General features: G+C 36.9%; 1 protein-coding gene across 5 annotated transcripts in view; it reads left to right on the forward strand.

Annotated features, from left to right (window-relative positions):
* The window catches only part of ALCAM (activated leukocyte cell adhesion molecule), a 210,150-nt gene that overhangs the window by 172,114 nt on the left and 11,797 nt on the right, over positions 1-26,239 (forward strand). For 2 of the 5 annotated variants that reach the window (XM_004769104.3, XM_004769106.3), the window contains 8 exons: positions 3,435-3,562; positions 5,160-5,292; positions 9,246-9,358; positions 11,433-11,568; positions 11,676-11,809; positions 14,685-14,817; positions 16,663-16,701; positions 16,994-17,111. In XM_004769104.3, coding sequence (XP_004769161.1) covers positions 3,435-3,562; positions 5,160-5,292; positions 9,246-9,358; positions 11,433-11,568; positions 11,676-11,809; positions 14,685-14,817; positions 16,663-16,701; positions 16,994-17,111 — 934 coding nt within the window. Of the gene's footprint in view, positions 1-3,434; positions 3,563-5,159; positions 5,293-9,245; positions 9,359-11,432; positions 11,569-11,675; positions 11,810-14,684; positions 14,818-16,662; positions 16,702-16,993; positions 17,112-22,488; positions 25,231-26,239 lie in introns of those variants that run through there. The other 3 variants (XM_004769105.3, XM_004769107.3, XM_013064868.2) reach the window with 2 other exon arrangements.

The following is a 26,239-nucleotide window of genomic DNA, read 5'->3' on the forward strand; positions in this document are numbered from 1 at the left end:
GTTATTATTAATAAATTCCTTTATGTTTGTTATTAATTGTTCAGTATATTTGGGTGCTCCCACATTGGGGGCATAAATATTTAAGTTGTTAGATCTTCTCATGGAATAGATCACTTTATTTGATATAGTGCCCTTCTTCATCTCTTGTTATAGACCTTGGTTTAAAATCTAGTTTGTCTGATACGAGAATTGCTACTCCAGCTTTCTTTTGCTATCCTTTTGCATGGGAGATATTCCTCTATCCCTTCACTCTAACCTGCAGGTGTCTTTAGGTCTAAAATGTAGGCAGTATATAGATGGGCCTTGTTTTTGAATCCAGTCTGACTCCCTATGTCTTTTGATTGGAGCATTCAGTCCATTTACATTCAGAGTAATGACTGACAGATATGAACTTAGTGCCATTTTATTACCTATTTTGTTGTTGTTTCTGGAGATTTTCTCTGTTCCTTTCCGGTCTTTATCACTTTTAGTCTTCCTTTTTCACTTAAAGAGTCCCCTTTGCTATTACTTGTGGGGCTGGTTCATTGGTCTTGAACTCCTTTAGTTTTTGTTTGTCTGGGAAACTGTCTCTCCTTCTATTATGAATGATAGCCTTGCAGGATAGAGTATTCTGGGCTGCAGATTTTTTCCATTTAGTGTATTGATTATATCCTGCCACTTTCTCCTGGATGCTAAGTTTCTGTGGAGAGATCTCCTGCTAACCGTATTGGTCTTCCCTTGTAAATTAGAGACTTTTTATCTTGTTTTTAGGATTTTTCTTTATCTCTATATTTTGCAAATTAAACTACTCTGTGTCTTGGCGTTGACCTTCTGTTGGATTTTGATGGGAGTTCTCAGTGCCTCCTGGATTTGGATGTCTGTTTTCATAATTTCCACAAATAAACCTTCTTTCCCCTTTTCTATCTCTTCTTCTTCTGGGACTCCTGTGACACAAATGTTACTATGTTTGATGGAGTCACTGAGTTCCCTGGGTCTGCTTTCATGATCAGGATTTTTCTTTCCCTCTTTTGTCTTTATACTCCCAATTTCGATATGCTTCAGATCCCTTGTAGCCATGGTCCTGCACTATGTCTCAGTCTTCATCACTTCACTGTGTCTTCTATAATCCTGTTTTGTTTTCCAGATTCCTCCTTTAGACTATTACTTCCATGACTATTCATTTGCTGTCACTACCAAAGTTTCGTTTTCTAGCAAACACCTATTTATTCTTTAAATTCCAGCTGTAGCATCAGTTTGTACCAGACACTTCCCAGTCTCATGCTTCTATAAACTATCAGTGATAACATCATATCCAATTTTTATGTTGTTATTTTCTTAATTGTTTGATGTCATTACAAATCGATTGAAAGCCATGCTGTTTTCAACTTTATAACTTCGGCATTTAGTGCCAGCACAAAATAAATATTAACTAAACAAATGAATACATGAGTGGATAGAGGATAAATGGAGATAGGACAAAGAAAACTTGAATAGAATCTCGGTTATTATGTAGTGGTATATAGAGAGTAGTAAGATATACTTCTTACCTGAATAGTTCAAGGCAGTCATGGGTACTAGGTTAGGAAATTTTTATTTCAGTCATCACATATAATTGTAATCTTCAAAGCATTACTTTGAAATTAGCATTACTTCAAAAAACTGATATATATATATATATATACATATATATATATATATTTCCTCAAAATCAGTTTTGATGTGTATATATATACATATGTGTGTGTGTGTGTGTATAAAATTTATATATTATATATATGATGGAGTGGAATGTGGGACTGTCCGTGTTTCAGGTATAGGTTAGCGCCTGGACAATGGAAATGTTAGTAGGAATAAAAGGAGAGAATGAGGTGCAAAACACAGTATTAATTGTATTAATCATTCACACATGGTGACAGAGTGGATGAGAAAAAGCCAGAATACCTGGCAGAATGATTTACTAATAGACAGAGTAAAATTCAGAGAAAAAGTCCAGGGCAACGGGAGAGCAAGAGATGGTTAATTTTATTTGAGGCATGTTAGTTGGACATCCAGAAAGTTACTGTGAAAACTCAGATCTCTCTGATCTCAGTGTAGTTCTTCAATTCTCTAATGCAGAACAGAGCTATTGAAAGGGGACACAGAGAAGGCAAGTTTTGCAATAAAGCAGGAAGTCAGACAGACTGTGATCCTGGCTGTTCTGGTGTCAGCTTTGATTGAGCAGTCTTGCAGTGATACGCAACAGGCCAGAGTAGTGAAGGGCCACATAAAAGAGTGAAGAAGGCGTAGAAATGGAAGGCCAGCGGGGGATGAAAAACAGACTTTATTTACCTTCCAACTTTACTGGGAGCCACTAAGAGGGAACTACCTTGGGGGAAATTCAGAAAAACTAACAAAAAGTGTATTAAACCAGTCACTGTTAAGCTTCAGAACATTCTGGGCAAATAGACCCAAGCATGGAAAAAAAGGCAGCAAAGCAATCTAAATCAACCCTTCTATGTTTTTTCTGCATTTGGATATTAAAAAGATACATAAATGGTAGCAAGAGATAGGGAAAAAACCTCTGAATTTACTACTTATTTGTTTTATTAGCTAATAACAAAGTAAGTCTTCATAAATTATTATTCTACTCTTATTCTGTTATTCTTATTATCCAGCTATATAACAAGCTATATTAGAAAGTGGGTCATTTATAACTGCCAACACCCCTTCCTCTTATTTTCTGTTTGCTGGATATCGTCCTTCATATCTAGCCTTTAATTTTTTTAGTGTTCTACTGTTAGTAGTAGCCTCTACTAAAGAATACCCTTTAGCCCTATTTTCTCCTTAAAAGTGACCAAGTGAAATGAAATTTGCACCTTTGCTCCAATGAGCAGAATGGAATTATAGTATATTTACAGTCCCGTTGGTTGTTTTAAGGGTCTTCAGTTCATAGGTTTCATCTTTTTGAAATAGGATCTTCTCTCCTGCGTGCCAGAAATCTTGCCGGCATTGCTTAGGTCATGTCTCTTTTTATTTAATATAAGGTATTATTATGTAAGAGGAGTGTAGGGTACTTAATAGTTTTAGCTACTGTGGAAGCTGATCCAGTCTTTCCAAACCATGGGGTTCATATAATATAGTTAAATGCCCTTATAATGAAATCATGCAGTGAGATTGTTCCTACTCGTCTTTTACACATAAAATAATTATGGCCATTCCTACCTCAGCTAAAGACATTTTGCTAAGAAGAAATTGGCTTTTATGTAACAAGGTCTCTGTAGTTTTCTCTAACCAAGATTAGTACTTGGTAAAGCAAGTAGCTATTAACTTCAATCCCTCTATAAAAGGATATATTTAAGTAATTACCATTACTAGCTTCTTGAGAAAATTGTGTATAATTTAGTCATTTATATTGTATGTACAGAGTAATTTGGTAATTGATGAAAATGGTTAACTTGTGTCTGTGACTCTTGCAGATCCTACTGAGCAAGTGACAATACAAGTGCTACCATCAAAAAATGCCATCAAAGAAGGGGATAACATCACTCTTAAGTGTTTGGGAAATGGTAACCCTCCTCCTGAGGAATTTTTGTTTTACTTACCCGTAAGTGCTTACCGATTATGACCTGAGCTAGACTACTATCATTTTGTCCTGTCGTGTGGCCACTGGCTGACATATTAAGAATTGTGTGTAGTTGGGCAGCTTAAGAGAGAAAGGTGTTATTCTTGGGGACAAAGAACACCTGTAGAATGTCCTCTGAAAGGTTGTCCTACGTTTGTTGGGTTTGGTTTGGTTTCTTTTTGGCAGCTACCAGTAATCTTGCCTTTTTTTCTCAGTTCTAGGAGATTTCAGAGGAAAAAAGGTAAAAAGCTTATCATAGGAAACCATAATTACAAAAACTCTAGTTTTCACTATCTAGATAAGCTGTAAGAATCTGTTCTTCAAAAACAGATAACTCAAAAAAAAAAAAAAAACAGATAACTCTAAAATGAAGAATGATGACAGCAATGATGTAGATTCTAAATCTACCACAGTGCCTTTCTGAACACATCTCTGAACCTCTGAAATAGGACCATTCTGTTGCACATGATATTTAGCTTTACACAATGAAGCTAGGGGGTGTATCTTCCCATGGCATATGGTCTTGAAGGGCAAGCTCCTCAACTTTTATCAATATGATAACTGAAAGGAATCATATATAGAGAAAATAATTTGTAACATTCGTCTAGGATGTGTCCTAGATATCATGGTAGTATGGAGTCATACGAGGAAAGAGCTGTTGAGGACACTTGTTTGCTCTCCCAGAACTCTCCCTAGGTTTGTGTATGACCTAAAGTTCCATTGATAGAAGCCATATACAACCATATGTTGTATTTACTTATGGGTTATATGTACACATGTTACCCACTGCCTTTCTCAGTAGCATTTAAGAATATCATTATTACATTACTCAGAAGACTAATAACAGCTGATTTCTTTTAGACTGAAAGGTTGGTAGAAAACTTTGTTTCTCCCGATAAGTAATAGTTTGTTCTTTGAACAGTACGTTCAAAAACATACTGTTTTTTTCTCCCATGCAAATAAACTTCTGAAACTATGTTTCTACCTTGGCTCTCAGGGAGGACAGGCAAATTTATGTCTTAGCTTTATAACAATATCTGATGATTATAGTTTTTTTATTACTATGTACTCCTAGTTCATCTATATTCTTTTCACTCTTCGTTTATTAATTCTTTTCTTTTTCTTTACTCTTAAAAAAATAATTTCTTCTTTCTTCTCCCTCTGTCCCTCCGTCTCTTCCTTTCTTCCTTTCTTTTTCTCCTCTCCTTTTTATTTGGATATGTGGCATGTTTTCTTTAAGCTGCCTGAAATCTTTTTGTTGAATTAGAGGACATAAATATAAAATGAAATATTTGTTTTTTTTTTTAAATCGGATTTAACTCTTAAATTCCAGCGATGCTCTCAATAGAATAGATATCATCAATATCATGTTTATTAGCTCATCAATTTCCTTAGAACCAAAATTGCAGCTATTTTTCCAGCAATCAGATAACACAAACTCTACTCTCATTTGTCCCATCATAGGAACACTTTCCCTTTTTTTCTCTTACATAAGAAAATGGTATTTTCGTCAAGAAATACAACTCATCTCTTTGTAGCTCCCAAGTATAATCATCTGACATTTTACCTCTATCAACAGGGACAGCCTGAAGGAATAAGAAGCTCAAATACTTACACGTTGACAGATGTGAGGCGCAATGCAACAGGAGACTACAGATGCTCCCTGATAGACAAAAAAAGCATGATTGCTTCAACAGCCATCACCGTTCACTGTAAGTGACCTTATTCTTCATTACCAACTTCGCTTGAAAGGCCTCTAACAGTCTAACTTGGCTGTCTTTTCAAATAAATCGCAACTGTATTTTTCTTAAGTAGCGTGGTTTCAATTGACTTACTGGAGTGCATCAGAGCAAACTCAGCTTCGGTCCAGATTTGCCCTGCAATATTGAAATCTTGAGTGGATCTAATAAGTGCAACTTCGAGAGTGGTAAACCTCTATCTTCTTTCTAAATGTCTTCAGTGGTATTCTGTGGTATCCACAGAATATTCATGTGGATCTTAAATTACTCATTTTTTATTTTAAGAAAATATTTAGATATTCTTAAAGTTCACAAGGTTTGTACTTGGCCTAGAAAAAAAGTGTAGATTAAGTATTCTTTTTAATTATTATTATTACAGAATAACATTAGCACCGAAACCCAAGCAACATAGAGTCTTACTGTAGACTCAACCTTTGGAAGCAGCAGAAGTAGAGACCACTAAAAGCCATTTAATATTGGCCTCTGTATAGAAGAATAGAAGATTTCTAGAAACAGAAACTCTTCAAAATCACCCTAAATGGGGTGCCTGGGTGGCTCAGTGGGTTAGGCCGCTGCCTTCAGCTCAGGTCATGATCTCAGCGTCCTGGGATCGAGTCCCGCATCAGGCTCTCTGCTCAGCAGGGAGCCTGCTTCCTTCTCTCTCTCTCTCTCTCTGCCTGCCTCTCTGCCTACTTGTGATCTCTCTCTGTCAAATAAATAAATAAAAAATCTTAAAAAAAAAAAATCACCCTAAATGTGTTTCTTAACTTTTAACCTACTTTTGATCACCAAATAATCCAAAAGTTATACTTTAGTGTGATTTAAAAAAAAAGAGAGGTACATCAGAAAGAGTACCTCACGTCCTTAATTTTGTAATTTCCAACATTTCTTTATATACCTGATGCATTGTGGAAAGGGGAGACTAATTTGAACTGCTCCCCAGTGACACTAGAATTTACAGAGTGCTTTAGCAAACGTCATTGTTGCTTGGAGGTGTAGGCCAAACTTTCTAGTAAGTCCTTTGAACCCAGTAGCACCTCTTAACATGCTCCGTCGGGATGAAGTTTCCCTCGGCACGAAGTGCTCTAATCCCATTGAGTACGAGAGACTTCTTTCTTTCAAAATGGAAAGAGACTAGAAATTGTTCTGAAGAAATGGTTCTGAAGCTCTCATTCTACCTATAATGCTTGGAAAACATATAGGATAGGAGCTAAAACTTTGAGGGCGGTACAAGGAGATACACTGGGGAATAGAGTAACCAGATGGTTGCTTTTGAGTTTCTGATGTTGGGAGCACACTCTGGGGAACCCTACAGAAATAGCAGACTGTTAAGAAATGTTCACTGCCAGGCCATTTCTCTATTTGCACCATATTCATGTTGTATAGTTCTGAGTGTGTCTGCCGTCAGAAACTGGTTAGAGAGAAAGCAGTGATCTCTCGGGATTAAAACAATGCTGCTTTTTCTCTGAAGACAAGTCAGTCCTGGGACCATTTTTCCAGACTGTTCCATGACCAAAAAAAAAAAAAAAAGAAAGAAAGAAAGAAAGGGAAGTAAGAGAATACAACTAACTGATAGAATTTCCTGTGAAATAACTCTCTGGTATTCTTGTCTATGAGATCTGTGGACCAATAACCAATAATCCAGTGCCTGGAGATGGTACAGTAAGCTTATGTTTAAGAGATGCCGGCTACTCAGGACCCTAAAAGAAAGGAAAAGGCCCTTATTTGTATCACTGGTGGATGAGGTATGGAGGGATAGTTGGCAGAGTAATAAGGCAAATGTGGTACAGCCACATTGTATCTCAGTGATCAGCTGTGATAAAGAAAAACAAAATTAAACAAAAGTATGTTAACAGTTTAATTGGATTTCAGTGCACTTAATTGGATTTAAATGCTTTTTGGTTTTGAAAGGTAGATGAAAACATCAGGCTTTAAGGCCTGTATTTCTCTTTAAAGGCTGAAATAAGGATTGCAAATAAAGAAGATTTTACTCTGAATTACATGAAATGAAAACATAAAAATTCTGGGTTTTTCCCGTTTATCCTTGATTGCTTGTTTGTTGTCTGAAAACAAGATTTGTCTCCTTTCCGTAGATGACGAAAGGGAATGTGGATAGAGAAGCACCAGGTCCCACTCGCACGTGTGTGCAGAACAGACCCTTCATCAGGGCTCTCCGCCCACAGACCCAGAGTTGCTGAGGAAGCGTCTGCTATTCCTCTGCCAATTCATGCACAGATAGACTCTTCATCAGAACTGTCAGAGTCCATCACCAGCCTTTAAAATCACTTCTTTTATCCTCTCACTGGCAGGTTAACTGTCCGACTAACAAAAGCTTCTGACTCTCCCTGCATAGGGTTTTCATCTAAGTGTAACCAATCCAGATTTTCTGAGGAAACTCCACTTCCTATATGATAATGGATATTTTAGTATTATTGAGACTGTGTGAAGGAAGGCTTCTTTCCTACATCCAGTCATTGTTTTCCAGAGCCTAGCATGGGGCAGACACTGTGGATGGACGGTGACAACTCAAGGGTCCTGCCTTCATGGTTCTTACAGTCTAACAGGAAAAACAAGTGTTAAAAATGATGCTGGCCAACTATCGACCGACGGCAGTTTTAACATGTGAAACCAAGAAGCACGGGGTGCAGTGGGAAATCCCCAGTGCTGTAGAAGAAAGTCTCAACTCATAGCATGGCAAACACAGTCCTTTAGAGTCTGGCCTCCACTAATTATGTAGGCTTATCATTCATGTGTTATAACCATTCATACTAGGTTACTCACGGTGGTGCAATCTGCCGTGCTCTGTCAGCATTTTGCCGTTGTTTATGTGGCAGAAGTTTTCCCTGTATCTCCATTTATCAAAGCCTTTCTCAACTGTCAAGGACCACAAGCAGATACTGCTGCATATACAAAGCCTTTATTACTGCTGTGTAATGCACTTGGGCTCTGTTCTCTATACTCCCATAAGTCTTTGCTTCTACCTCTCTTTGTAGCCCTTTCTTTAGTTTTTCAACAAATACTAATTGAACTTCTGATCTATAGCATGGATGCTAGTAGATGCGGATTTCATGCTGCTGTGTATCAGAGTCACTTATTACATGCATACTACATCTACCTCAAAAATTGTAAATCGTAAGCTTATATCCATCTCTGTATCTTGTCAGTGCTTGCAACTTAGTAGCTGCACAATAAATGTTTGTTCTGTTGAATTAGATTTTCCTCATACAGATCATACTGCGATAGTAAGATTTTTATAGAAATTGCTTTCCATCTGAAAGATTATACCTCCTTAGATGTGTTTATTCTGTTTTTAAAAAATGATGCCTGCTGCCAGCGTACCTAACAATAGATCTTATTTAAAATTTCAGCTGCATAAGAAATAGAATTGCATTAAAAAAAATCTAACTACCATAGTCCGTTCTCTCTGAAGAAACGGATAGACTACCTCATGGTTTTTCAGATTATCACCTGCTGTCTAAATATACTTAATTTTCTTCTGGCATGCCTTACCAACTCTTTTTATAATATTTACCTAGTCATCATCTTTCTTTTCTTCCAGAAATGATTTAAGAATTGTTTTTCTTGAGGTAGTAGACCCCAGGGGAATACTTCTATGCAGTCAAAACATCAGTCATGTTAACTGCAAATAAATGCATAATCAGTTAGATTGACCATTTCCCTGTCCAAACTGGTCTCAAACATGGCTTGAAAAAGTGGACTGATTACACTACAGTTCAGTTATTTTGGTCACATAAATCAGTTCTGAATTTTGAAGACTGTTATAAGGATTTCTTTTTTCTTTTCTTTTTTTTTTTTTTTTTTTTTTTTTTTTTTGGCGGGGGGGGGGTCTTTCATCTTTTCTTCTTCAAAATATTTTGACTTTCTCTCCTGGAGTTTGAATTTCAAGCAGATTTTCTGCTTCACAGATTTGGATTTGTCCTTAAACCCAAGTGGGGAAGTGACCAAGCAGATCGGTGATGCCTTGCCTGTGTCATGCACAATATCTGCTAGTAGGAATGCAACTGTGGTATGGATGAAAGTAAGTCATATTTCTTGATAATATTACACTGTTTGGACTGACTCCTTTTTGACTCTTTTGCATTTAATTGGACATCTAACTATCTAAATATGTTTATACACCCACATTCATGCTCTCCTTCTCTATATTATAATCATATAAATGATGTCACAGTAAAATTTTAGAGGTACCCAGCAACAGTATGGCATCCATAATTGATTGTCTGAAATATACTTTGGGACATTGATTAATGTGTATCTACTTTGGGACTTTGATTTATGTGTATCTACATTGTTTTATATGTATTTATGTGAATTCTACACATACACACATGCTCACAGACTTACACATGTATACAGTTATATGCTCTAGAGCTTAACAATCTTCAGTGTGTTTTAACCCACATTATCCTCACATGACAGTTACAAAGAACCCTGTGAAATATGCAGGATATTTATTATTTCCCCACATAATTCAGAAAGAAGTTGAGGCAAGAGAAATCAGAAAGCTCTTAAGTAGCAGAGTTAGACTCAAACTCAGGCCTTGCTGGGTTTAATAAATACATGCTCTGATCACGTAACTTTCAGCCTGAAACTGACCTTACGTGTCTGAACGTGAGTTCATTGAATTCGTAGCACCTTGAAAGTAGAGCTACCGTTTGAGCCATAGTGGAACACCTGGAACACAGTGGAGCTTGGTCAGTATTTCCTGAGTGAGTGCCTCTAGTCTTGTAATTGTCTGAAGTGTAGGCCATTACTGAGAACCTAGTCATTGTTACCTTTTTAGAGTGAGTTGGTAGGATTGGTACTTGGTGATTTGAGACAAGGTTATCAACAAAGGGAAAGGTTGTAATTCCACTACTATGTCCTCAGCTAGTATATCTAAACACCCAGTGCCCATGTTGACAAAACACACATAAACCATTTCACATAGGAGTTGACAAGAATTATCTTTATAAAAAATTGTGAAGAATTGTATTGTTAGAATTTCTTCTTGCTGAAAATACACATTGTTTTGTATTGCTTTTGATCACTTTTAACACTAGATCCTCTCTGACTAGATTTTTGCTTTTAAAGTGCAGTTCCTTATTTTATTCTCTTTTAATTGAAGCCTCCTCACCCTTCTTTTCATTCAGATAATTAAAATGTCACTCTGTAGACTGAATATTTACTGTGATATATTTGTAGTAGTCTGTGGTTAAAGGGCTAGACTAGTCCTAGGCAACCAGACTACTCAGAAGTCATACAAGCACTTAATTGTTTCACTACAGGACTAGAGAGACTAAGTTTACTTGGCTAAACTAGTTTCTACATTAACTGCAGTCACTGTTGTTAATTGAATGCCTAATGTTAGTAGTGTTGTGTTGATCAAGGTGGTCTAGCTACTACTGGTTAGTAGTTGGGGAGTGGAGAAAAATTCATAGTGGGGAAAGACCACATGATGTTAGAATTGTGTTTCATTAAATACCATTATTTTCTGTATAACAAGTGATTTTTTTTAAATTAAATGTTGCATTTCGTTTGTTCATAGAAATTAGAATAGGAAGCTGTTAGTAATGATTTCTTTAAAAACATTTTGTCATAACTACCATGGCCCTGTAATGGATCCCCGGTCTTGGTAAATACATCCCATCAGATGGCTTTCTGACATTTATGCCTATCATTGGTAACTTAGCACAGGTCTTCACTGTCTTTCAATACTAGTTCATCTACGGGGACTTACAAGGAGTAGCTGTTATCAGCTGAGAACTTTCTGAATGTGAACACATTATATTACTTACATAGTTAGTCCTCAAACAATTCAGTATGTTAAGATTATTATCCCATTTCAAAAAGAAGAAAACTGAGTCTCCAAAGTTTATGAACTTGTTCCACATTATAAATTCAGTAAATGAAAGAGTCTGAAATAAAACTCTTGAGTGTATAAAACTACAAAACTATAAAACTACTTTTGGAAGTGTCTGAAGAAAAAGGAACTTGCATTTTCCTTAGATCTGGAAGAAGAATCTCAGGTTTCGGGTTCCGTGAGTATCTAATAAATACATGAAGAAGTTGTATTTGAGCCATATGAAATAATTAACTTTTTGTTTACTCAGGACAACATCAGGCTTCGATCAAGCCCATCATTTTCTAGTCTCCATTATCAGGATGCTGGAAACTATGTCTGCGAAACTGCTCTGCAGGACGTGGAAGGGTTAAAGAAAAGAGAGTCGTTGACTCTCATAGTGGAAGGTAATAAACACTGGAGCACCCGTGCAGAGTTTTCTTTGAGAATTTGATATTCAGTTTCCTTGATGATCTTAGTGTAACATCTTATTTTAATTCTAATGATATTTTAGGAAAACCTCAAATCAAAATGACAAAGAAAACTGATCCCAGTGGACTGTCTAAAACAATAATCTGCCATGTGGAAGGTTTTCCGAAGCCAGCTATACAGTGGACAATTACCGGCAGCGGAAGCGTCATAAACCAAGCAAGTATTTGTCCTCTTCTTACATGCCGCGCTTGGCCCAAAGTGGGCTTTTACGGAGGTGCCTGAGCTGTAGACTAGCTTGTTAGCAACATGAAATTGGCAGTCTATTCTCAGAGGAAGCTTTTGCTAACTTCTTAATTTTTCCAAAGGAAAGAACATGGCTCAAAAAGAAACTTTAAATCCCAGGGCCATGGAGAATGGAAGAATCATTATGTTGTGGTCAGTATCTGTTTTTAGAAGAATGTAAATTGGGTGTTGTTCCATGGTCATTAGTTTCTGAAACTCGGGTGATTAAAACATTAAGGTATACACTTTTCTGCATCATAAACTTACACATCTGAGTATAAGTGGCCTCCATTACTTTGCTTACTTAAGCACATTAAGGGATATTTTTTCCTCAAACTGGGCCCTGGGGGGGTGGTGAGGAACACAGTCTCCGTTTGTGAACATATGGTCTAAATTGTGTATGCCAGGGATAGGGCCAGAGTTAGGCTAGCTAAATATCTAGTGTCTAGGACATTTCCTTCTAAACAAAACTTTAGTATTTGTAACTTTGTCTGGACATTTTAGTAATAGTTAGTAATAGTAAAGGGCTAAGAACTTAGGGACTACCAATAATTTTCTTCTTGACCATCCCAAAAGCAAAAAAAGAAGAAGAGAGAGAATCTGGCCTGTCACTAGGGGTTCAGAACGATCTTTCATTCACTTGCTAGTTTGCTCAGGTTGCTGACATACTTGTTAATTCATTTTTCTCTACAATAGTCTTCATGTTCCTTTTCTCGGTGGAGCCAGTTAAAGACTCTTCAGGAACACCCGGAGGGGCCATTTGATTATCTGAATCCTCTGTGCTGCCTTCTCCCCACCTTTAGGCCCAGTTGATAATCCAGGAAGGCATTCATAAAGCAGAGTTGCATTTAGTTTGAAGTTAAAATTTCTTGCTCTGACGGGGAAGTTGGGCTGCTGGTCCAGCTTATACAACATAGTTTTGCAGAGCAAGGTGGAGTTTGGCTCTTTCACACCTGTGGGTGATGCATAACTCCCGAGTACAGAAGCTCCCCAAAGGAGCGGACACAGTTGAAGCAAATATATGTCAGTCAGTTGTGCGTCCAGCTCTTGGTTTCAGTTCGGGTCATGATCTCAGGGTTGTGAGATTGAGCCCTGTGTGAAGTCAGGCTCCACCCTCAGCAGGGAGTCTGCTTGAGATTCTCTCCCTCTCCCTTCTCCCCATCCCCTGCTCCTGTGTGTGCACACACTCTGTGATATAAATAAATCTTCAAAAAATGACTGTTTCTTTTCTATTCTGTCCTTTTTGCTCTCTAGTTTAATTAAATAATAATTGTAGCAAAAATAACCTTTGGGTACTGGTAATACAAGCGTGGGAAATAGAAAAATAAGCACACAATAAATATTTGAGGAATGAACAGATACAAAGATTTAAAAGGCCACTCTTAGAATGAGTATGTATATTTTACAGAGATAAAACAAAAGCAAAGACTCAGTGAGAAAGTCATGTGAAAAATACTAGTGGGATATGGAAAAATAGCATGTGAACTTACTATGAGGATAAAAATAACAATGCCATTCTTCATTGTCAAGGAGAAGGATTGATTCTGGCCCACTAGGTGATATGTTATTTTTCTTGTTCTAGGATTGTGCTGATCTATCCATAATCTTTTATTTGTTCCCTCCTCAATCATATGGTGAATCTATTGTTTTATAATTACTGATGCCTCTAAGCACTTCTGCCCCTGGGACTAGACAGTATCCCTAAGCCAGAGACTATCTTTTTTCCTCAAGGCCCTCCTCATATAGTTGACGAGAAAGCAAATAAAGAACAAAGGTAGGCATGGTGTGCAGAATGCAGCTCAGAAAATAGCTCTGGTACATGTTTGCTTTAGTACAGTTGGATTTAGGAGTCAAGTTCTGGGGAAGAGATGAAAGTGAATTGTCTAAGGGTACCTGACTGGCTCAGTCGATAGAGCATGTGACTCCTGATCTTAAGGTTCTTAAGTTCAAGCCCCACGTGGGATGTAGAGATTACTTAAAAGAAAAAGAAAAGAAAATGAATATTTTTTATTTTTGGAGGAATTAAATGCAGTGATTGCCCTTATTAAGACCTCACAAAAACCAAATGAACTTACCAGTCACTGAAAAATAACCCATTCTCCGTAGTTAGCTTGGAAAGTGAGAAAAAGTTGTTTGATTTTTCCCATGAGCAAATCATACATATATAAGTACTTAGATATAATGGTTTAAGGTAGCCCCTGAAGTGAAAAACAATGATATAATTTACAAATAAGAATTAAATTCTTAAGTTTATTAAGAGAAAATTGGTGATTAGATAATCACTAATTATTTTGAGACAAATACTATGATGCCAAAATATTAATTAACATGAGAATCTCTCAGAAGAGTTTAGGGGCGCCTGGGTGGCTCAGTGGGTTAAAGCCTCTGCCTTCGGTCGTGACCCCAGGGTCCTGGGATCGAGCCCCAAATCGGGATCGAGCCCCACATCGGGATCTCTGCTCCGTGGGGAGCCTGCTTCCTCCTCTCTCTCTGCCTGCTTCTCTGCCTACTCGTGATCTCTGTCAAATAAATAAATAAAAATCTTAAAAAAAAAAAAGAGAGAAGAGTTTAATGAATTCAATTTTTAGAATTTACAATAGAAGCGTAAACAGAAAATCAGTTACGGATTCACTAATCTTCCTGCCTGCTGTGGATATAAGCCTGAATTTGTTTTTATCGATGACCTTACATCTGCCCTTGAACACCAGGTAGCACTGTGAAGCACCTCCCCTGTTTCACTCAGTATTACTCTTCTCCAAGGTTTTAATCCATTTCTTTTCCTAAACCCATCTTCCCTCTTCTTTTCCAGACAGAGGAATCTCCTTATATCAATGGCAGGTATTATAGTAAAATTATCATTTCCCCTGAAGAGAATGTTACATTAACTTGCACAGCAGAAAACCAGCTGGAGAGAACAGTAAACTCCTTGAATGTCTCTGCTAGTGAGTATTTCATTTCTGGCATTAAAAAAAGTAAGAAAATTTGAAGTTATTCTTCATTAGTTTAAAATCTTCAATTCCATCTTCCTGTACTGCATTATGGTAAGTTTTATGTATTTATTTTGCATCTGGTATCATCATCATAGGCTCTGTTTTGTTTTGTTTTGTTTTGTTCTGGTGTCCATCCTGTATTATCCTTGTCTTGACAGTTGAATCATTTCATGTTTTATGGGTCAGAGACCTTTTCTGGTAGGAATATTTCCCAAGAGCAACAGAGGATAAGAACCGAGTTATTGTTATTTAATCCATGTTATAATTCGGAATAGAGATAACTCAAAGATTATCTTCAAGCATTTTTTACAGTTTTAGTTTGGGTAAAATTTTAATTCCTTTTAATCTGTTATTTTGAATTCTAATTCTTTGTGGTATTTATCCTACCTTAATTTTGAATAGGAATGCCACATGCACAGTCATTTAGCAAATTGGTAGGAAAACTGATAATAGAATTTATGAAATCTAGTTTCAGAATTGGTGCTTTTGATCATAGTTGAGTCATGGCTAAAAATTAGATACTGAAATTATCCTAGAAAAGAAAGAAATCTGACATGCTGAGCAGCTCTCCAAAAACAGTTGTCATTTAATAAGAAGTTACCCACAATATTTAATTCTGTCCTTGTTCCAATTGCTCTGTAAGCTTTCAGTCAGGACAGGTCCTGGAATGAGGCTTGGTTCTGGACAGGATGCTAACTGACCTTCCAAACTTTCACCTTTGAGTCAGTTCGATTCCTGTCTGTGACATTAGCAGGGTAGGGGTATACCACCTAGGAAGTAGCTGGAGCTGGGAAAAAATAATTGTGTAAAGATAATGATCCCTCACAGAATACGACTGGAATATAAAAAAGCCTGATGGAGTGACCGGAGAAAAGAACCAAACAAATTTACCTCTAAAATAGGTGCATTGACTTCTTAAAATTAAATTTAGCGAGTACTGATTTGTCCTACCTAGAAAGAGGACTTATCCTTTCTTCCTGAACACAACTTTCTCTTTTATTCTAACCTATTGAGTAGTGGCTTCTAGATCTTGCAGTGGCTTGATGAACATTTAATACAGTTGTTTTCAAATGTAGGGAGCACCTCCTGAAATTCCAACATAGTATGTATGAGAAGGGGTCTGGAAATCTGCATTTTGACAGATGGCACTGGAAGTTCTGGTACAGGTCTATAGAAGACTATTTATATAATGTAATATAAGATGATGATCCAGCACATTGGCGATTCTTAAAACGGGCCAGGAGCATGATGCTATCACCGTGATATCTCCACATCATTTGGAGGGCTTCTGCGAACATCACAGATGATGCCTCTTTGCCTCTGAGACGTCCCGTGTTAACCTCCACCCCCACGACTGCGAGACCATCTCTAGAGTCAGGCCCCTGATACTAGAGGATAAAAAGGAATTTGCCACCAAGGCAAGAAAAGTCGAGAAACACTGCACTATAGATTTGATATATGGCAACTTGTTTCTCTTAAAGAAAAAAAGTTCTATAAAAAGGTGGTAAATAGTGGAGAGATTAATATGGATTTCAGATTAACACTAAAGCTTGTCAGTTGTGAAATTTTCTATGGTAGATTAATACCTTTGCAGTTTTAACGACTCTCCTTAAAACAAGATTAATTTCTTTGTAGGGAAGTTCACGCTCTATTAAATGTAAATTTTTTTTTCTAGCTTTAGCTGTAGAATAGATATTTTATCTTTGAGTATTATCACATCATACTATAATGGTAAAGGTGACTTTCATATATCAACAAATTTTGTTTTTAATTTCATATTAACATTTTTCATTTCAGTAAGTATTCCAGAGCACGATGAGGCAGACGAGATAAGTGGTAGGTACTACGCTGCCGACTCTTCTTCCTTGACTATCAGCTCAAGATTTATGAAGTGTCATTGTATAAGTAATTTCTTAGCTGCCACAATTTTGACTTGAACTAAAATAGCAAATGAGACAAGATAGTAAGAATGCTAAAAATTTTATCTTTTAAAAGCACAAGTTTGCATGTTACTCAGAGTAGTAGTGAGCCTTAATTATTTTTAACAAGAAAGAATAGCCAGATTGACTTCTTCTCAGAAATCCTTGGCAGTGTCTGTAACTGCATGGTCTTTTCTTCTCTGTTGTAGATGAAAACAGAGAGAAGGTGAATGACCAGGCAAAACTAATTGTGGGAATCGTGGTTGGTCTCCTCCTCGCTGCCCTAGTCGCTGGTGTGGTCTACTGGCTGTACATGAAGAAATCAAAGTAAGTTAAGGAAGGAAGACCTGACTTGTTCAGTGACTTCCACTGGGAGAATTATTAATACAGTGTGTTAATGAGCTCACTTCAGCTGGGCATGTGATTTCTGTAATAGGAAAGGCATGTCCCCCAATCGGGCTGATCGTTATGTTTTGCTTTCCCTTAGTTCACAGTGACTGCTTTGACGGCATCAGATAATTGAATTGAGATGTGATTTCACATGTGTCCCCTTATTTTTCTCAGTCTGTAGTCTAAATTCAATTATTTGATTCCTTTTCCATGCCTAGCGGGTGTTTTAAAAAGCGTATACTTCCAAAAGGTCAGCTATTCTAAGCCATGTGGCTGAGGATGGTGGAGATGAATTAAAAGTGGTTAGTCCCTCCTGCGGGAATGGCCAGGTGTCTGCGGTGATGGGTCTGGCCAACAGGGAAACTGTCATTGAGGTAGTATTATCTTGTCACTTCTCTGCTCTAGTTAAGTCACATTGGTCCATGAAAGGATCTAAATCAGGAAAAAAAGAAAAATTTGTCATCATTTTGTCTGCAGTTTAAAAAGAAAATTAGACAAAATAACCAGGACTTCTTTAAAAAATACTTGGATGGTGTTTAGATTAAAAATTATTAGTTGTAGGGGCCCCTGGGTGGCTCAGTTTGTAAAGCATCTGCCTTGGGCTCAGGTCCTGGGATTGAGTCCCACATCGGTCTCCCTGCTCAGCAGAGAGCTTTCCCTCTGCCTGCCGCACCCCCTGCTTGTGTGCTCTTTCTCTCCCTCTCTGTCAAATAAATAAAGTCTTAAAAAAAAAAATTATTAGTCATAAATAATACAGGTGCAACCAACTTTACAAATTAACTAACCATGGTTTATAATGAAAATCTGATTAACCAGTGATGATTCTTGACATAAACACATGCCTAATATTCCTCATCACCCTAGCCTTGACCCCAGATTTGGTTGTGAGTGGGTAGAGTTGGGGTCCTAGCATTTGCATGTTTAAAGTTTCCTTAGTGATTCTGCGGTATACCATTGGTTTCAAACCTGAGGAAATTGATTTTCGCAAGGGGATGTGGATAGCGAGTGGCAACTTTGGACTTAATTTTGTAATTTCTTGATGTCTGATATCACCACCCCTTTCACCAAGTCAGGTAAGTTAACTTTAAAGAAAATCAAAAGAAAAAGCAGACTCAATAAGACCCATGATCTTACTCCGAAAAGAAAGCAATTTCAGTAAAGAAAGTAATATTCGAAAGTAAAAGCGATAGCTCAGAAATTTTCAAGGTCACATCGTACGAGCACATATTGAGCTCTGGTTTTTTTTGTTTGTTTGTTTGGTTGGTTTTTAAAAATTTTTTTTAATTTATTTTTAATTTTTTTTTTTTTGAGCTCTGTTTTGATCCTGCAGCTCATCTCTGAAGTAGATACTGTTATTACTCGTATTTTACATTTGAAAGAATGAAGGCGGAGAATGATTAAATGACTTGCTTAAGGTTACTTGGTTCACAAGGGTCGAAGTTGTATTTTATTTCAGATAGTGCTGTTTTAGCATCTGTGTGCTTAATCACTAGGTCTGATTTTCTCACACTGTGCCTTTTTCTCCGTGTTTCAGTCATGTAAGGTAGAAACCTGTTCCTGGTGTGTATTGTAGTTGAACCCATCCACTCTTACACTGGGGTGCTGTCACATCTGATCTCAGCACCTCACTCCTCCATCACCCTGTCGCTTGGTGACAAATGTGTTCTTTTTCTCAGTGAACATTTTACCTACCAATACTTCATGTGGGCTTGTGTCCGTGGTTTCTGTGGAAAATTTAGAAGACTGCCTGTACCATGTGATTGAAAGGAAATGGCAAGCAGTTGCCCAGAGACAATATCTTTTAATATGTTAATATTTAATAGAATTTTAAGTTTTGTATAAGTTTCTTATAAAGAGAGAATAAAATCCTATTCTCTCTTTATAATCCACTATAAGGTACTCACAAATCTAACAGCTTGGGCTCTGGGGTATTTCCATTTTATTTACTTAGGATTTCTGATGCATTCCAATGTAGTTTCATTTCTTAAAAGAATAAAAATGAAATTCCTCTGTATCCTGGAATTGAGCTGAAAAATAAGCAGAGTTTTCTACATTATGACCAAATAAATGCTAAATTTTTGGAACACCCCGAATGTTCCTAATCACCATATTCTAATTGCCAGGATCTCATTAGATGCCATTTATCCTTCTATGAATAAAAAAAGAAAAAATTGTGTGTGTAGGATTTTTTTGTTGTTACTTTGTTGGTTGTTATCATATGGTGCCCCAAAATTAAAATCATGAATAAATGAATGCTGGACACTTGGCTTCGTAGTGCCTTTAGGCCAAGGGTTGATACATCATGGAGTTCCTTTAAAGTGCCTCATTAAATTAAGTGCATATTTTACTATCTGACTTGAAAGTTCATCTGAGTAACTGTTACTTAATTGAAAAGCGCATCCATTTTGCCAGGGTTAGTATTATTTGTAACCAAAATAATAAGTTGCAATTCTCATCCCAAACATTAAAGTGTTTTTATGAAATTTGTGAAACTTAAGATTTGCTAAGTGTTCTGCATTCCTGATGGGTTATTCTTTGCTATTTCCCTCTGAGATAAGCCAGCATTTTTGCAAGATGAGTTATTATTAATCCCTGTGTCCAGAGTAAGTGCACTTTTATAACAAGAACTTTCGAGTTAAGAATTGCTAAGGCCATTTTTGGGATCTGGTATAGTGGTATACTTTCTTTTCTATTCTTTCTTTTTTTCTATTCTTCTACTTCAATTTTTCAAATCAGTATGAGGTTTTCATTACTGTCATTAGCTAATTCATCACTATTTTACATGGGTAGGAGAGTTTTATTAATAAAGATGTAGTCCAGAGTTTTCCCCCAAATGTATATTCCTATGTTTACCATCTTGCAAAATAATACCATTAACGATCTCGTAAGTCACCATTATGACAAACACTGTGAACAAAAATTACGAGTTAAAATCTTATTTAAAAGCCTCAGTGATACAACTCACAGAACAGGGAGGTTTAAACAACATTTGGGGAAGTTCTTTGCATTGGCATTTTTAAAAGTCAGTGGAGAGGGTAGAAACAATCTTTTATGTCCAGGTGGAACTTAAGAGTGCATTTGTTAACATACCTAGTGATATGTAGCTAACACGCATTCCCCATTCCATTGGTATGAACTCTCCATATTTTTATATCTATTTCAGTTATGGAGAACTGCAGCAAGAAATGTTAGTAGTTGTGCTTGGCATTGTGATCTGGTATATTCATTGGAGAGAAGGTCTTATGATTCCTCTGTTGCTTGGAATCATACAGATTCTCACTGGAAGCTTTTTTCTTTACATTGGCTATTTTTTGATAATGAAAGTGGATGACTGATCATTTACCATATACCTAGGGTATTAATTCACAGTTCCAGACATAAAGCATGAATTGACTAAGTCTGCTTCATGTCTAGTTGTTAACAGATGGAAGAACATTAAAAAACTAGGACTGATTCAGTTATTACTTTTTGTTATTTTCTCCATTTCTCTCCATCCTATCCTCAGAACATTGTTTTTAGCTCTGCAGGATGTTACCTCTTACTATTTGAGTTTCAAATCCTCTCTTGCATATCTTGTAGTACAATAACTATATAATAATAACAATAATAATGAAATAATGAAATAAATAATGGAATAATAATAATAATGATGAAAATTCAAAGAGCCAAAGATAAAGGAAAAATACAAAGGCAGCATGATGTAACTGTGAACCTGTTTAAGCATTTATTAAAACCATAATTTCCAGGTTGGTTGCATTGAAGAGACCCCTGACCGCTATATTTCTTACCACTAAACTGGACGTGAGTGCCAACCAGATATTTGTTGTCTCAAAATATACATTGTGTGAATCTTAGAAACTTACCAAGAGATTTATCTTTTGCAACTATGGAATTCATGACTATTTTCATGAAATTTTTATGTAACTCTAAAACTCACAAATATCCTGTCGGTTCTGCCTTGTGTAATGCTGTATTATTCCACTACTGTCTCAGAAAAAAACAGAAATGGTCCTAAGTTGGCAAAAAAGACTAAAGAGGACTTAACTATAAGCCTGAAATTGCAGGAAACAATATTATTTGTTTCTTAACAACGCTATTAAGCCTTTCTGGAATTTTTCTCATTAGTATCTCCTGATACATAGAAGAAGATCTTGCAAGAAATTTGATTTTAATTGAATTCTATTTCCAGTCAATACCTCTCTGAAATTTAGTATATGTTCCTGTGAGGGAAAATCAGCTCCCCACTGAATAATTTGAGAAAATAGTGCTTGAGCACCATCTATAGCACATTTTTCTTGACCTTCCTCATTTATCACTACATAAGCACCTATTAGTCTTTTTTCTTATTTTTTTTAACTCAAATCTTCAACAGTTTAATGAGTTAAATGCAATTAACCCTATTTCACGGTGTCCAAGTCTCTGGGAAATTAACCTGTTCAAGATAATGTGTGCAGTATATTATTCCATATCCCATATAATTTCAAATATATTTTGCTGCCTCAAGACTTCTTTGGAATCAAAATTTCATCTCTGACTTTGATTGCTGGTCAACGTTTAATATAGTGTAGGGGATGGGAGGGTGTGCTCTAATGTGCGGGACTGATGTGGCCTCTCTCCTTGTATTAGAAATTGGGATAATCCAAATTCTGGGTTCTTTCTCTTTCCCTACCCATAGTTTAGCAGGCAGTCAGAAGCAGGAAGAAAAGAAAATGCCCCATTATTCTATCCAACTGTAAACAACAGAGTAAACTAGAGGGGAAATAAGATAATGTAGAAATGGTAGAGTCCCCATCCAGTCAATCACAAGGTCACTGGCCACTCAAAAGGCAGAATCAGCCATCCATGACCCTCCCCTCTCCTGCTAGATAGTACCTGAAATGTTTCCAGAGGAAAGGGCTTGCTTCAAAATAAAATGTTTTCAATTTTTTCAATTTCTAGCTGCCTATATACATGCATTTCTTTCCCTTCTTTCCCTGTTCTCTGAGCCAGGCTACGTGCTATATACCAGCATTACCCAGGTTAAGGAAACACTTTAGACTCTGAGGCTGAATGCGTGTAGGTGGCATCCTGTTCTTGTGCATATTCAGAATTTTTGTGTTTATTTTAATTCCCACTTGTTTTATGTAATGGATGGTCCCCATATTCACTGTTGGCCTAAGTGAAAGGCCGTTTTTAACAATTCTTACTGAGGACTTTAGAGTTCCCTATTTTAGTGGAGAGTTCCTATAGTATCTTAGAGATTCGAAGGATCTCAAAAGGAAAGCAGTAATAATAAGACCAACGCTTTATTCTTTTTTTCCTTCTTCAAACGCAGAAAATGCTGACGACTCTTCTTCTGAGATGCAGGGACTGGACCCCTCCTCTCCTCTAACTCTTTAGTAAGCTTGGCTCAGGAGGAGGCTTACTCGGCGGAGAGCTGTGACCAGGGAAGAAAGAAAAATAACTGTACTCTTGGAGATGACCTTGATTACCTGCATAGGTATCGATGGCCAGTTTGCTAAAAGTGGCAATTCCCTACGATCAAGTCCCAGTCTCAATACTGGTAGCCTTGGTGCCCTTTTGTGGTATCTGCCAGGCATGCTGTGAATGAGAAATCACAGAAAATGTCCCTCTACCTAGGAAGTGTTAATGGTCACTCCTGCTCTCTCTAGAACTAGGGTTTTCCAATTTGTTATACATAAACCTCCTTTTGGAACACCTAAGATTTTATGAACTCTTTCATGTGGGAATTATTTTAAGTGGGTATTGTTTTTGTTTTTCAACTGTACAATTCCATTACAACATTCTGTCTTTTCAAATGTTACAACCTCCCAAGGTGGTGATGTATTGCTGGTGCCTGCCACTCTCACCCTCCTTCACTCCGCCAGTCTCCTGCATCCCCCACGAAATTATGTTTTCATTGGGATATTGTTGATATACAGCACTGGTTAAGGTGCACAACATATTGATTTGATACATTTATGTATCACGATATGATTCCCACCAGAGCATTAACTACCACCTCCCTCCTGTCACAGGATTGTCCTCTCATTTTGCTGTGAGAACATTTAAGATCTAGTGTCTTAGCAACTTCGAAGTATTAAAATGAAGGCACGCTTTGCTGACACCACCATTATTAGTCGCCTGCCTACCTTCTTCAAAGGAGATCTCAAAACAAATCTATCATATTGAGGGAAATACCACCAAAAAGTTGGGAAATCTTCTGAAAAGTTATTTGAAAGCAAGTTGAACACTTAATAGGCACTGTACTTATGGAAATAACACATTACAAAGAGTTGAGACCTAAGTTTGAACTCCTTTCTGCTACTTAGCAGCTCTGTGCCCGTGGGCAGCAGCTACACGGCTCCCTTCAGTTTGATTAACTTATGTAACCCACAAGGGGCTTTCCTAGACACCATCACATTGACCCTCACAGCAGCTCTGTTTAGCAGATCCTGTTATCCTCGATTCATAGATGAGCAAGCATGCTTCTGAGGAGGCATTTATCCAAGGACTTGAGGCTTAGACTTGACACATGAACCAGGCCCACTAACCCTAAGACCAAGACTTAGTCCATGACTCACAGATTAGACCTCTAGGGCTTCTTCCAGCATTATTGTGATTCTGTGATACAATTTTCTCTCCTATTTAAAGTTACAAAAAAGCCAAAAAATGAAGAAAGTTTAGGACAACCATAAAAATTTTGACCCAAGCACTCATTTTTTATAAATGCCTAAATTTGTCCTTCAAATCAATGAACCCAAAAATAATTTTGCTAAAGAGAATGATTTAAATACATTTGTCTTCCCTTCCATTAGTAGATGGATTTCTAACCTCTGTAACTCTTTCAAAGCTCTGAAATTTTCCAAAATTAAAAAAGATACATTCATAAAGTCAACATTTTATCAATTTCCGAACCAAGCCAAAATAATCAGAATAAATTTTAAAGGCTTTTCCCTGCTAGAGAGAGTGGGGTCTCTATAATAAAAATGGAAAAAAGTAATAAATTCATGTAAGTCTTATATACATTTACTCAGTGATAACCTCTTTCTCCACCAGCCACACTTTCTCTGTTTCAATTTAGTACATTTCACAGTGGTTAATACTTAGCATATTTGTGTAACCTGGTGCGTGGATTCTGAGCAAGACCCCTGAAGTTTAATCCTGGCTCTGCTCCTTACTAGCTCTGTGTCACAAGCAATCTTATTAGCCTCACTGGAATACAGAGATATCCTAAGGCTGAAATAATTTCATATCTGTGCCACACTTAGAACACTGCCTGGCACATTAAGGCATTATGAGAGTGCCAGCAGTTATTATTTTGGAGAGGGGGATTAAGAAAAGAAGGGAGATACTTGCTTTTCATTTACCATTTCTTAGACTGGTTTTTTGTTTTGTTTGGTTTGGTTTGGTAAACTTTAAAATAAAAACAGTTCGTTTGAAGTTACTCAGCTCTCGCTTAACAAACATACTCTACAAATACTTCCTGTTATCCTAACAACCCCTTCTTTTTGTAATTCCAAACTGTGACCAGTGATCTTTAGCCTGATTCACCTGGACAAATGTGTTGAAAGATCCTGTGATTTACCCTAAATACAGCTGCCCTAGAGGTAATTCTAGGCCTCCCTTCCCCTTGATACCTCCTCCTTCCGTTTAATACAACCTGATGAAACCGTAGGAGCTACTCTCCATCTCCAGACCAATAAACCCACCTAGAAAGTAAATAGAAAGTGAAATGCAAATGGTATGCAGTTTTTCACCATATATTTTGCCCGGTTCTTTCAGTTGCTGGTACAAGGCATATATTCTTTGGCTTTGCTCAGTATAATATTCTTGTATTAAGGTAAAATATGCTTACTTAAATGTGCAATTAAATCTGTTTTGATAAATGTAATACACCTTGTGACCGTTACTGCAGTTACAAATTAGAGCAGCCCCTCTCCCCAGAATGTTCTCTTGGACTCTCTCTATTCAGCCCCACCGACCACATTCCCTTAGGCAACACCATCCTGATTGTTACCACCAGAGATTACGTTTGCCTAATCTTGAACTTCATATAAATGGAATTATACAGAAAGTACTCTTTTGTGCCTCGCTTCTTTCATTTAACATAATGTTCCTGAGATACATGTATTAATGGTTTCATTTTTTGAAATTACTGAGTAGTGTTCCACTGTTAGAATATGTCACATTATTTTAATCCATTCTCTTGTTCATGAACATTTGGATAGTTTCCAGTTTGGGCTCTTATGAATAATATGGCTAAAAACATCCTTATACAAGCATTCTTGTGGGCATATGTTTTCATTCTCTTGGGTTAATATCTAGAAATGGAATTGCTAGGTCACAGGGTAAGATATTTTTTATAAGAAATTGCCAAGACAGCTTTTCAAAGTAGTTGTTGAGTTCCTAATTCCTACCAGCTGTGTTTGAGAGTTTCCGTTCTTCTCCATCCTTGCCTACATTTTGTCATTCTGTTTAATTTAGCTATTCCAAGAGGTGTGAAATTATATCTAATTTTGGTTTTAGCTTGCATTTCTCTGAGAGCTAATGATTTTAACCTCTGTGTACTTATTGGTCATCATTTTTTGTGCAATGACTATTTAGGTCTTTTACTTAAGGATTTTACTGGTATTTGTTTTCTTGTGAATGATGTAAGAGTTTTTTACATATTCGGTATAAAAGCCCTTTGTTATAGATATATTCTGACTGTTTTGCCCTAGTTTGTGGCATGGCTTCTTTTTCTTTTCTTAATGCTGTCTTTTTAATGAGCAGAAGTTTTTAATTTTAATGAAAAATGTAGGAACTTTTTCCTGTTATGTTTGGTGCTGTCTGTGCTCACTCTTCAAAATCTTTGCTTATCCCTAAATGGCAAAGATATTTTCCTGTCTTTTTCTAGAAACTTTACACATTGGAAGATATGATACATTTAAGATAAAGGTGGTTTATATGGATGATTTTTGCTTTTGCTATACATATAGTTGTTAACTGATTCTAGCACCATATGTTAAAAGGACTTTCTTTTGGCCTTGGAACATTTGTAGTAGCAGTAGTAGTAGTAGTAGTGATGGTAATAATAATAGTAG

Source organism: Mustela putorius, unplaced genomic scaffold, assembly GCF_011764305.1.
Source record: "Mustela putorius furo isolate JIRA1106 unplaced genomic scaffold, ASM1176430v1.1 tig00003834_pilon_pilon_pilon, whole genome shotgun sequence".
Classification (NCBI taxonomy): Eukaryota; Metazoa; Chordata; class Mammalia; order Carnivora; family Mustelidae; genus Mustela; species Mustela putorius.